At 40.9% G+C, this 12,933-nt stretch overlaps 1 protein-coding gene across 4 annotated transcripts in view; it reads left to right on the top strand.

Moving 5' to 3' along the window:
* The window catches only part of LOC309400334 (transcription factor Sp4-like), a 126,635-nt gene that overhangs the window by 35,578 nt on the left and 78,124 nt on the right, over positions 1–12,933 (top strand). The window contains exons 4-5 of one of the 4 annotated variants that reach the window (XM_081968756.1): positions 5,593–5,864; positions 11,333–11,725. The exons of the other annotated variants lie outside the window; for them this stretch is intronic. Of the exons in view, the coding sequence (XP_081824882.1) occupies positions 5,593–5,846 (254 nt within the window). The 3' untranslated portion in view covers positions 5,847–5,864; positions 11,333–11,725. Of the gene's footprint in view, positions 1–5,592; positions 5,865–11,332; positions 11,726–12,933 lie in introns of those variants that run through there. 4 annotated transcript variants of the gene reach the window in all.

Below are 12,933 nucleotides of genomic sequence, written 5' to 3'. Positions count from 1 at the left end.
ATAGAACTGTATATAAAAGTAGGTAAATATGTAAAATATCATAAAAACGTATAGATAAGATGACATAATGATTGTAATATATGGTACAGAGAGGAAAACATACATAGATACGACGATGTAACATTGTACAAACTGTTGATATAAAGATTGTAATATGTGCTAAAAAGACAAAAACAATAAAAAATTATCACAAAAAAAAAGAAAAAGAAAATGTCAGCGTTCCAAATACCATGCAGGAATAAATCAAAGTCCCAGGCAGAATCATCCTTAAAGTTCCAATTTATTAATACAGGTATGTTGGCACATCTGTGGAATTCCAACTCTGATTTACATCCTGGAATTCCACCCAGTTGAAAGTTCATGATCTATCCCCACACCCATAAATCAATCACATGGCCCAATCATCTTCTTCCATGCTGGCATCTCCACCCAGCTTCTTCCGGTCAAATGTCGAGGTGTGGAGACAAAAGATGACCTTGGCTTCTAGAAAGGAATGACAACACACATTCCACAATTCTACTCCTTTCTATTCCCCCCTCCCAACTACTACACTAATGAAACAGCATAGGAAATTATAAGAAAGTGTGGCAGGCCAAAGATTCTTAAAGGAACCTCTGCAGGCCTGACAGAAAGATGGATTAGCCGGGAAGGGGTCCAAACTACATTGGGGCTGGAAATTCTACAGCGAAGACATGAGGCAAAACTAGGAGGCCACTTTGGATTCCTAAAAATGCTCCACCTCACCAGGCGTCAATTTTGGTGGCCAAAGATGAAATCGGAGGTGGAAGATTATGTGAAAAGCTGTGCTACTTGCGCAATGATGAAAACACAGTCGGGGAAGTCCCCTGGACTACTACAACGAGTGGCCAGCCCTAACCGACCATGGGAAGAGATCGCAATGGACTTCATCATTGAACTCCCAGACAGCAGTGGGAATAGAGTAATCCAAGCTCTTTGACGCTTTGTGGCCAGGTTCCAAATAACATCCAAAATTAAATCACTCCAAGGCAAAATATTGCTCTAAGTTCCAATTTATTAAGAGAGTCAAGTTGGCACATCTGGGGGAAACCCGAATCGGAGTTTCCTGGGGTTTCCCCACCCAGTTGAAAGTTCATGATCTTGCCCCCACACCCACAAGTCCATCACATGGTCCAATCTTCCATGACTGGAATATGACTGCAGGCCTGACAATTTGATTGGAAAAGGGGAAAATTGCCAGACAGGCTGTTGAGGTTCCACTCCTTCCCAACGAGGTCGAGGGAACTCCAGTCAGAGAGCAACTCCCAAGAGAAGATGGGGGGGGAGGCTTTGCGTGGATTTTCGTGGAATTAATGCCGTGTGCGTGGGGAACACCTACCCCCTCCCACTCGTGAAGGACATGCTAAGTCACTTAGCCAAGAGCAGGGTGTTCACCAAACTAGACTTGAGAGAAGCCTATTATCACATAAGAATTAAGGGGATGAATGGAAAACTGCCTTTAACTTGTCCGCTTGGCAGCTTTCAGTTCAAAGTCATGTCGTTTGGCCTGCAAGGAGCCCCAGCAGTCTTCATGCAACTAATAAATGAGGTGCTACATGAACACCTATACAAGGGGGTCCTAGTTTACATAGATGACATTGTTATATTCAGTGAAACTCTTGAAGAGCATGTAAAGCTGGTGTGGCAAGTCCTGAAAAAACTCGCTGCCAAGCTATACGAAGCTGTCTAAATATGAAATCCACAAAACCTCCCTAGACTACCTAGGCTACTAAATATCCAATGGAGGGGTGGAAATGGACCCAGGAAAAGTGAAAGCGGTGCTGGACTGGCAACCCCCACTCACCCGCAAACAGCTCCAAAGCTTCCTGGGATTTGCAAACTTTTACAGACAATTCATTCCAGCTTTCGCAGAAGTCGCTCTACCCTTGACAGAACTGCTGAAAACTGGGCCCTCCCACAAAACCACAGCCGAATCAACCGCTTGCCTCGTCGATGGACTGCCAAAGAGCATTTGAAAAATTAAAGAGACTTTGCAGAGGAGCTGATCCTCCCAACACCCAGACCCAGAAAAACAGTTCATCATCCAAGCTGATGCTAGCGACGTAGTGGTAAGTAAGAAACATAAGAAACGTAAGACGTAAGAAACCCCACAAGGGGGAGAAGGCAGCTGACCCTCGCGGTGAAGTGGTGCAGATGAGCAGTAGCTCTGCGAAGTCCCACCAATTTCTTCGGTGTCTGGAGGCTCTACGGGGCCGAAAGTCACCCTGTAGTGGTAACTAAGATAAAGGGGATGCTTCAGTGGTCGTGAGGAGAGCGGAGTCTCCTCGACTGACCCAGAAAAAACCCTTGAACTGGCAAAAGAGAAGTCAACCTTTATGGCTGCACCAAAGCCATGAAGACAGTTGAAATGGAAGTGAAGAGAAAGATCTTGTAACAGTGTGCTCGGTCTGGGTAAGAATTCTTCTAACTTTTGCTGTGGAATTTTCCCTAAAGCACCCCCTTTGGAAAGTGGGACTCAATGGAGGTAAATAGCGGTGAATAAGACCTGGAGCTACTGACAGATTTGGTAAAGAAAAAAAATTGCAGTCAGAAGTAATTTTAAAAATAAAGGACAGACCAGATTGGTTAGCTCTTTAAAAGTTAAATTGTTTCAAAATTCTGGATTATATTCTTACTACCACCTTGACTTGAAGAATTTTGGGAAACTAGTGGAAAATAATTTTATTCGGAGACATTTTATTTGCAGCAAAAGTGGAGGGGAAAAAATGTAACAGTGACACCTGCTGACCGAGGAAGGTAATATAGAGCTGGAAAAAGTGGATGAAGTGAAAGTTGCTATGATCAGGGTAAATTGGCTGGAATACACTAAACACCTGCAACTAATTATACTTGGTGCTTGGAGACAGACTGAAGACATTTGTTAGAACCTTGAGGATTATAAATATGTTGGACAGTGTGAATGTGAAACAGCTTGGAGTTCTGAAACAAAGTGGAGACTGTTAAGGGACTAATTAATGTGATTGTCTGAACTGCTCTAATATTGGCAATCTTGGTGCAACATAACTGGGACATTGGGATTCTGACAGATTACTGTGTAAAAATTTAAATTTATTAAAATAAGGTAAAATGGGACTGCAAGAGGAAATAAATGTCTTACTAAAAGAAATATTATTGACCCTCCAAGGTATGCAGGAAATGATGACAAGGAACCATAGAGAGATAAAAGAATTGATACATGATGTAGTTATGAGACCAGAAAACTATGATCAAAAGACATTAAACTACAAACAGAAAACTCAGGAAACAGAAATTAAAATAGAACAGAGGAAAGGAGAGGGGAGGGAAAACAACAAATGATACAAAAAGATAAAAAAGAAGAGGAGGTGGACTATTTGGGAAAAGGAAGCCTACGCAGTCCGCTTGGCTCTCCTCTCCTGGAGGCATTTTTTTGAAGGGGGTAAAGTACCTTTCGAGGTCTGGACTGATCACAAAAACCTCAAAGCCTTTAAAACCGCTAGAAAGCTATCTCCCAAACAGATCCGTTGGGCACAATACTTCAGACGATTGAACTTTGAACTGAAGTAGATCCCAGCGGAAAAAAACCTTGCCAATGCTTTATCAAGAAAACCTCAATGTGATAGCCGCAGGGAAGAAGTCCACACCATCATTCCCTCTGCACAACAAGCAGCACAAGTCACCACTAGGGTCCAAGCCAGACGACCACCTGATCCCGGATGAGACAAACTGACAGCAGCACTAAAAACCATGCTTCCAGCTGACCCCTGACTTGCAGATAATAAAAGACATCCTGACCATGAGGGATGGGCTAGCTTGGAAGGGCTCCAAGCTATATATCCTGTTCTGTCCCGTGATTCTAATAAATATGCAGACACAGGCTTGGCTGTCTGCCATGACTAATTACAGAGATAAAACCACCCCTTGGCTAGGAGCCTAGAACGCTATCTTCAAGAAACCAAGATTAGACTTACGGAATGCTTTCTCAACGGCTAGTAAAATGGACTGTTTTCTGCAAAGATGCCCCTCCCGTCGCTCCACCTATAAACTCTTTGAGAGGGGCCACACCCTTAGCCAGCTGTCCTTACTTCCTTCTATGAGGTCTTCTCCACAGCTGTTCCTTTCTCCTCAGCTCTACGCACACGGACATCAGGGACAACCTCCCTCTGTTCCTCTTCCCTGCTCCCTCACTCAGATGCCACCTGGTGGCCAACAGACCTCTCTAGTTCCTGCTCTGACTCCAAACACCCTCCAGAGTCTTCTTCATCCTCCAGAGCAGTCCCACAATGGTCTGAGCTGTCAGAGTCCACCAACAGCTCAGCTGGCTGCTGCTGGGCCACAACATATCTCCACCAGCTTGAGACCGGAAGTGCTACAGCGCAGCCATGACTTGAAGCTGGCTGGCCATTTCAGGTTCCTGAAAACCCTGCACCTGGCTAGGAGACAGTTCTGGTGGCCGTAGATGAAAGTGGATGTGGAGGACTATGTAAGAAGCTTTGCCACTTGTGCTGCCATGAAGATGAGACCAGGAAAAACCCCTGGACTCCTTCAACAAGTAGCAAGCCTCAGCAGACCTTGGGAGGAAATCGCAATGGACTTTATCATCGAACTCCCAGAGAGTGGGGGTAGTACAGTGATTTGGACAGTAATCAACTTATTTTCCAGCAAGCCCACTTTACTGCCTGCTCAGGATTGCCCTCTGTAAAGGAGATGGCAAAGATGTTTATCAAACAGATTTACCGATTGCACAGGATACGCCACTGGGTAATCTCAGATCGACGAGTCCAATTCACTGCAAAGTTTTGGAGAGGGTTCCTGAAATTGTTCGGATCCACACAATGACTTAGCTCGGCTTTCCATCTGAGTATGAACAGGATGGCGGAATGAGCAAATGCAATGGTGGCGCAATATATAAGATACTATGTGAATTACTAACAAGATAACTGGGTGGACCTGTTGCCATTTGCATAAGGGGCTTACAACAATGCCGTGCATAGCAGCACCAGATTAACCCCTTTCCAGGCCACTAGCGGCATTGATTAGCCGCCCAGAGAACCCCCCTCCTCCCTGACTTTGACTGAATGGATAAAGTCGCTGAGAAAGGGGTGTGAGAACATGAAAAAAGCACTGGAAGAAGCCGCTGAGGCATATACGAAGCTGCCGAGTAAAAAACTGGGACCAAGGTTTTTAGGTCGTTTCCCCATAGTGAAAGTAATTAACTCAGTGACAGTTCATCTTAGTCTCCCACATATACTAGGCAAAGTACATCCTGTCTTTCATTGCAGTTTGCTAAAGCCAGCAGTCGGGTTGAGATTAAGGCCACAGACCTGGCCAGCTCCCAAACCTATAGTGGTGCAAGGGGAAATCCATTATGAAGTGAAAAGGATTCTAGACTCTAGATTGTTTAGATGTCGATTGCAATACTTAGTTCATTGGAAAGGGTACTGAAGCTACCTGTGTGAAGAGTTGGGATGTAAAGGCAGATAGACTAGTAAAACAATTCCTTGATAAATACCCTGATAAGCCAAAGGGTCCTCCTGGAGGGGGAAGAGGTGGTTAGGAAAATTTGGTTAACCCCCTATGTTGCTCTCATTGCAGGATTTGATTATCGGATGAGGAGGTGGGGTGGCCTGTCAGGCCTGGAAGCCATCTTGGGCATTGGATCTTCAGGCCTGCCACATTTAGTCTGGGAAACTGGGAGAGGGGATTGTATGGAGCTGGGGAGATATATAGTCATAATAACATTCCTTTCTGCGAGAGTCAAGGACATTCGGCCCTGCACCTGGAGGGGTGTGACTTGGAGGACTTGGAGGCATCTCCAGTTGGGACAGTGCTTTGATTGGACCATGTGATGGACATGTGGGTGCTGGGTAGGTTCTTGGACTTTTTCTTTTTGGTGGGGAAAACCTGGAAGCTTTCAGATTTGGGTTTTTCCAGATGTGCCAATATGACATCTCTAATAAAATGGAACTTTGAGGAACTTCAAGCCTCAGAGTCTTATTTCATTGGGGGTGTTACTTGGAACCCTGACAAGTAGGTGGCATCCTAGCTCTGAGTTCCAATCTTCAACAAAGCGGAAGGCGTAACAGCTGACTGTCAAAATATTAAAAAAAAGAGTCCACTTTTCTTTATGCACAGTAAATGAACAATATTATCAGCAAATTAATGTCACTTTTTTCAATACTGCAAGTTCCAGTCTGGACTTTATATATTTTAGAGTTTAAAACTTCAAAGTCTCCCATTACAATTTTATAGTCTGTCTCCATGTGTTAACTCACCACTTTCTCCATGCTTTGTAGAGTCTTTCTTTTAAAAATTCTTTGTTTGGATTTAAGTCTCGAGTATAGAAGTTGAAAATCATCTCACCCAGTTCCAATCCTCTGTTCACAAACCACTCCAGCTCATCTCTTTCTTCGGTTGCCCCACCTTTGGTCCAGCCATAATGGCTGTTTCTCTTCTTTGTTGATCGGAAGGGTGCCTTGGATCAAGTGGAAGAGCTGCCGCTCCCCCGCAATCAGCAAGGTGTTCCTCCTTTCTTTGTCACCCCTCCAGGGTGACTTTAGCCCCTTATGGCCTCTCAATGAGGAAGGATCAACCAGGAATTGGGGCAGCCCCGCTATCCTGACCGTCTCAATGCGATGCCAAACTGGAAGTTCCTGAAATACCTTTATACATTCTTGACAACTTATCTGGTGCTAAATACCAACAATACATCATCTTATAAAAGTTCTCTTTTAAATTGTAATTTAGTGTAAATTTTAGACCTTTCGTTCACATATTTTCCCATTGTTCAAACATTACATGATATCCAAAGTTTCTAATTCTTGGTTTTTGCCCTTGCCATATAAACTTGGAGATATCCATCTGGCATTGTTTAAATGGAGTATCAGTTGCAAGTATTGGTAACGTCTGAAAGAGAAACAGCATCTTTGGTAAAAACATTCATCTTAATTACAGAAATTCTACCCATTAATGATAATTGCACTTTATCCCATCTCAATAAGTCCTTTTTGATATCATCCCCAAGAGGCACATAGTTATTTTGAAACAGTTTTGTGTTTGTATTTACCAGTGTAACCCCCTGGTATTTCATCTTTTTCTCAACCTTAAAGCCAGACTTTTTAGTCACTATGTCACCATCCTGACAGGTCATATTCTTAACAAGCATTGTTGTTTTTTGTTTATTTATTTTAAAAGCTGCTAAAACCCAAAACTCATTTAATTTTCTCATCGGATATTCTATATTATGTTTTGGGTCTTGCAAAAATATAACCAGTCATCAGCAACCCTCAATTTATAAACTTCCCTTTTAACATTTATATATACCTCTTATTTTCTCACCTTGCCTAATATTTCTATTCAAAACTTCCAACACCGATATAAACAATAAGGGAGATAGGGGGCATTCTTGTCTTGTACCCTTTTGAATTTCACAGGAGTTGATTAAGTCCCCATTAATAACCTTGCTGTAATGTATAAACTGCTTTAATCCCCTGGATATTATTCTCCCCAAAGTCCACGTCTTTCAAAACCTTAAACTTAAAAGCCCAATTTAAATTGTCAAAGGCTGCCTCTGCATCCAAGAATATTAAAGTTGCCTGTTTCTGTCAGTTTGTAGCGATCCAGCCAACACACAAGCAAATAATTCAGCAGAATTCATTATATAGAAGAAACTTCTTTATATACAATAATATAAAACATGATGCATGTATACAATACCCATGCAGCTCTTGCAATGTGGTAGAAGAAGAAGAAGCAATTACTCTCAAGCAAAGACAAACGAACTCTCACAGCACAGAACAGTTAAGCTAAGCCACGCCCAGGCTCCAAGCTGTCTCACATGGCTCAGGCAACAAATCCTGTGTCTCAGTCATCAAACAGTTCCCATTGACTGACTTGTTGCTATGGCTATTCCAGTTCATAAATTCTTATATACTGACAGTTTCTCATTGTGATATTGTAAATATTCAATAATGTTCAAAGCAGTGCTCACATTATCCCTTAACTGTCTTTTTGGCAGAAAGCCAGATTAATCTTCGTGAATATGCCTGTAAAACCTTCTTTAACCTTTGTGCCAAAATTTCTGGGAAGAGTATATAGTCATTGTTTAGTAATGAGATCGGTCTATAATTCTATATCCTTGTGACATCTTGACTTTCGGTAATAACACAATATTAGCTTCTTTCCAAGTTTGAGATATCTTTCCCCCCTGTACTATGTCATTCATTATATCCTTTAATGGCTGAAGAAGTTCGTGCTCAAAGCATTTATAATATTGGCTTGTAGGACCATCTGGACCTGGAGCTTTACCTGATTCATTTTTTCACAGCTTCTGATATTTCAAAGGTAGTTACTGGATCATTCATAAATTGTCTCTTAGTTTGTGAAAGTTTAGGTAAATGTTGTCTTAATAAATATCCATCTATTTTAGACATATCCAGCTCCTGTTTTTTTATAAAAATTGGAGTAAAAGTTATGAAATGACTTTTTAATAAGATTACATTGTTACCTTCACAAATTTTCTCATTCTCTTTTCCCTTTCCTTTCTTAGTTTATATGTGTTCTGACCCCCCTCTTCGTACACCAAAGCACTCCAAGACAAGAATTACTGCTAGACGATTTATTCACAGTAAATTAACACACTAACTAGACCTTGGCAGCAATCCAGACTTCCAAGATAAGAAACAGGCGAGAGCATCTCCAGCGTTGATAATTAAGTTGAATCCTGTAACCAGCCTCCAGGAAGTCACTCCTTTTATACAGTCTTGAGAGGAGCCTAATTACAACCACCTGGGTCCAATTATCTTCTGTATCTGCGTAGTTGTTCTCTACGTCTATCAGCCCTTCGTTGCCGGGCATCCAGGACCAACTCCCTTGTCTCCTCCCCACTGCTCCAAGGCATGACGTCAGGAGCACACTCCCTTTGGCTTTCACCGCTGCTCCATGCCTCAGGTGCCTCCTGGTGGCCAACCAGCCTCTCTGATCCCTGCTCGGAGTCGGAACCCTGTCCAGGGTCCTCCACATCTTCCAGAGCCGACTCATAAGGCCCCTCGCTGTTGGAGTCTGTTTGCAGCTCCAACAGCTCCTGCTGGGTCACAACAATGTCAGCCATCGTCCTGATTTATTTGCAAACTCAAAGTCCCTTTGCTTCATGTAGTTCAATTTTGTTTCAATTTTTTTGTATTGATAACAGACAATTATTGTTTTTTTTGAGAATTTTTTTTATTTTTTAACATACATATAATCCAAAGCATACCTATACATCTTAACAAACATTTTTTTTATTAAAAGAGTTTTATACAAACAAATTTTCCCCCTTTTCACCCCCCCATACAATGTAAATCTCATACAGATGCTGTGCCCCCGCCAACCCCCCCAAAATTTTTCTCATTCAAATATTGTACTAAATACTTTACCCCCTCCCCTCCCCCATCTTAAAATAGATTACTCATTCACATATTATACCCCCTCACCTCCCAACAAACATAATATAAGTTTCTCTTAAAGTAACAATAGCCCATTAATCCCATCTTCTAAGTTAGTTGAACATATATAAATCATAATATAAATTTCTCTTAAAATAACAATATTTCATTAATCAAATCTTCTAGTTTAATTATGCATATATATTACCCCACCCTCCACCCTAACCCACCCCCACCTCCCACTCAAGCCCCCCCCCCCTGACTTCCGCTATACGCCACTCTAACAATTCCAAGCAACCCATGTATTATTTACTCGAATCATCTATCAGTCTAAACATTCTTACCTAAAGGCTACATAATAACTCCTAGTCTGGTATTCATTCTGTATATAATCAACCCATTTTACCCATTCCTGTGTATAATCCTCCTGCTTCTGAGCTTTTAAAAAAGCTGAAATTTTTGCCATTTCGGCGAACCCCGCCACCTTCTGAATCCATTGATCAATTGCCGGTAAAACATCTTTTTTCCAATGTTGCGCAATCAACAACCTAGCTGCTGTGACCATATGCAAGACCAATTTTGTTTCCCCTTTGGTAAAATCCTTAGCTATACCCAATAAAAACATTTGCGGAGTGAATTGTATTCTTTTCTTAAATACATTCTGCATAACCCACCATATTTTTATCCAAAAAGCTTTAACCTTGTTGCAAGTCCACCATACATGAAAAAAGGTAGCATCTAGGCACCCGCATCTCCAACATTTTGGTTGAACATTTGGGTACATGCATGATAATTTTTTAGGATCTAAATACCATCTGTAAAACATTTTATAAAAGTTCTCCCTTAAATTCTGTGACTGTGTGAATTTAACATTCTGAACCCATATTTTTTCCCACGTTTCCAACATGACCACTTCACTAAAATTCTGAGCCCATTTAATCATACACTCCTTAACCAATTCACTTTCTGAGTCTCTTTCTAACAGTACATTATATATTCTTTTAACTTGTTTTGGGCCAGTCTCTTTTATCTGCTTGATCAGTTCGACTTCTTTATCCATAAAACCGACCCTACGATCTTCTTCCCATCTCTTCTGTAGCTGTATGTAATGTAACCAATTTAAAGTAATTCCTTCTTCCAACAGTTGTTCCAAAGTTTTTAACTTCCATTCGTCCCCATCAGCAATAAGCACATCTTTATATAAACAACCCCCGAGTGACTTAATATTCATAATCCCCATGGTGTCTGCAAGATCCAACCAAAGCGGTATTTTATAATCCCAATTGGGCCGGTGCTTCTTCCATATTCTCATCAAGGCACTTCGGAGAACATGATTGTTAAACACTTTATCCACCCTATCTTCATAAAAAAGATATGCATGCCATCCCAGAACAAGATCATGGCCTTCTATATTCAGCAAATCCATTTTTGTTTTCCCAAACCAATCTGCTACATGCGTTAGTACCGCAGCTTCATAGTACAATCAAAGGTTTGGGAGTCTAAGGCCGCCTCTTTCACGAGTATCTTGCATAATCTTCATCTTTACTCTCGGTTTTTTCTCCTTCCAAACAAATTTATTTAATGTTGTTTGCCAGTTTAACAAAGTTTTATCTGATTTTAAGCACCGGTATCATCTGGAATAAAAAGATAAATCTAGGTAGAATATTCATTTTAATTGCTGAGATCCTTCCAAGCAAAGACAATTGTAACTTTTTCCACACTTCAAGATCTTTCTGTATCTTTTGCCACAACACTTCATAGTTATTTAAGAAAAGTTTTGTATTTGATTCTGTTATTTGTATTCCTAAGTATTTGACTTTGGAGACTATTTCAAAACCTGCTAAACTTACAAGTCTCTTTCTTTGAGTCTCTGTCATGTTTTTAACCATCATTTTCGTTTTGTTTTGATTTAGTCTGAACCCAGACACCATGCCAAATTCTACTATCATATTTTTCATCTGGATTATTGACTTCAAAGGATGTGAAAGGGTAACAACCAGATCATCGGCAAATGCTCTAGTTCTGTATTCCTTTTGCCTGATAGCTATGCCATCTAAGGATTTTGAGTCCCGAATTGCATTCAACAAGACTTCCAAAGTTAAAATAAATAACAATGGGGATAATGGGCAACCTTGTCTTGTGCCTTTTTGTATCTCGAAAGTTGTTGACAAATTTCCATTAATAATAAGTTGTGCATTTTGTTGCTGATAAATTGCTCCAATTGCCTGCCGAAATCGTGGTCCCATATCCATCTTTTCCAAAGTCTTGGTTAGAAAATTCCAATTCACTCGATCGAAGGCCTTTTCTGCATCCAAGAAGACCAGCACTGCAGAGATCTGCTTATTCTTATCAAGATAGTCAATTAAATCTATGAGTTGCCTTACATTCTCCTTCATGTGTCTGCCTTCAATAAATCCTGCTTGATCATGATGAATAATCTCTTGGATAACCGGCATCAATCTGTTGGCTAGTACCTTAGCAAATATTTTATAATCTGTGTTCAGAAGAGATATCGGCCTGTAATCCTCTGGTTTCTTAGGGCCCTCTTTGTCTTTAGGTATCAATGAGATAAAAGCCGCTTTCCATGAGGAGGGTATTTTACCTCCTTGCTGTATATTACAAAATAGTTGTGTAAGATATTCAATCATTTCCAGTTGTAAAGTTTTATAGTTCATTGCAGTCAAACCATCAGTCCCTGGAGCCTTAGCTAATTTAAGTTGATTTATAGCTAAAGTGATCTCATCAGCAGTTATCAGACGTTCCAAATTTGCCTTTTGAAGCACAGAAATTTTAGTAACCCTTTTTCCTTCCAAAAAATCATCTATTGACTTGTTCTGTATATTATCCTGTACATATAGCTTAGCATAATAGTCCACAAATGATTTTTTAATCAAATCTTGTTGATATACCGCCTTCCCTCCATACTCAATTCTTATTTATTTATTTATTTATTTATTTATTTATTTATTAGCGTTTATATACCGCCCCCTCTCCCGAAAGGGACTCGGGGTGGTGTACAGTCCGTATCAAAATACAACAAATTAAAACATAGTAATAATAGCTACATAAATACGTATATGAGAGGAGGATAAAATATGCCAAACTGTACAGCTAAATAAATAAATCGAAATGTATAAAATTTAAAATCCCAATGTCATATAAGATTAAATTTTTTTAAAAAAAAAACTATCCCTCTAAAAACCAGTAAAAATGTGTATGCCAGGAGGTAGACGTTATAAATTATGCCAGACCAGCCAGTCGGAACAGGTGTGTCTTCAATTTCTGTCGGAAGGAGCGGAGGTCAGTAGTGGTTCTAATGTCGGGGGGGAGGTCATTCCAGAGGGTTGGGCCCATCACAGAGAAGGCCCTACTCCTCGGTGTCGCCCGTTGGCATTGCCTCGTGGACGGCACCAGGAGAAGGCCCTCCCTGTGAGAGCGAATTGGCCGCAGGGATGTATGTGGGAGGATGCGATCCCGCAGGTAACTAGACCCTATGCCATGGAGCTCTTTAAAG

The sequence above is a fragment of the Natrix helvetica genome (assembly GCF_964273705.1).
Source record: "Natrix helvetica genome assembly, chromosome: W".
In the NCBI taxonomy this organism is placed as follows: Eukaryota; Metazoa; Chordata; class Lepidosauria; order Squamata; family Natricidae; genus Natrix; species Natrix helvetica.
Note: the sequence above shows the minus strand (reverse complement) of the source record. Positions and strands in the feature narration are given on the sequence as shown.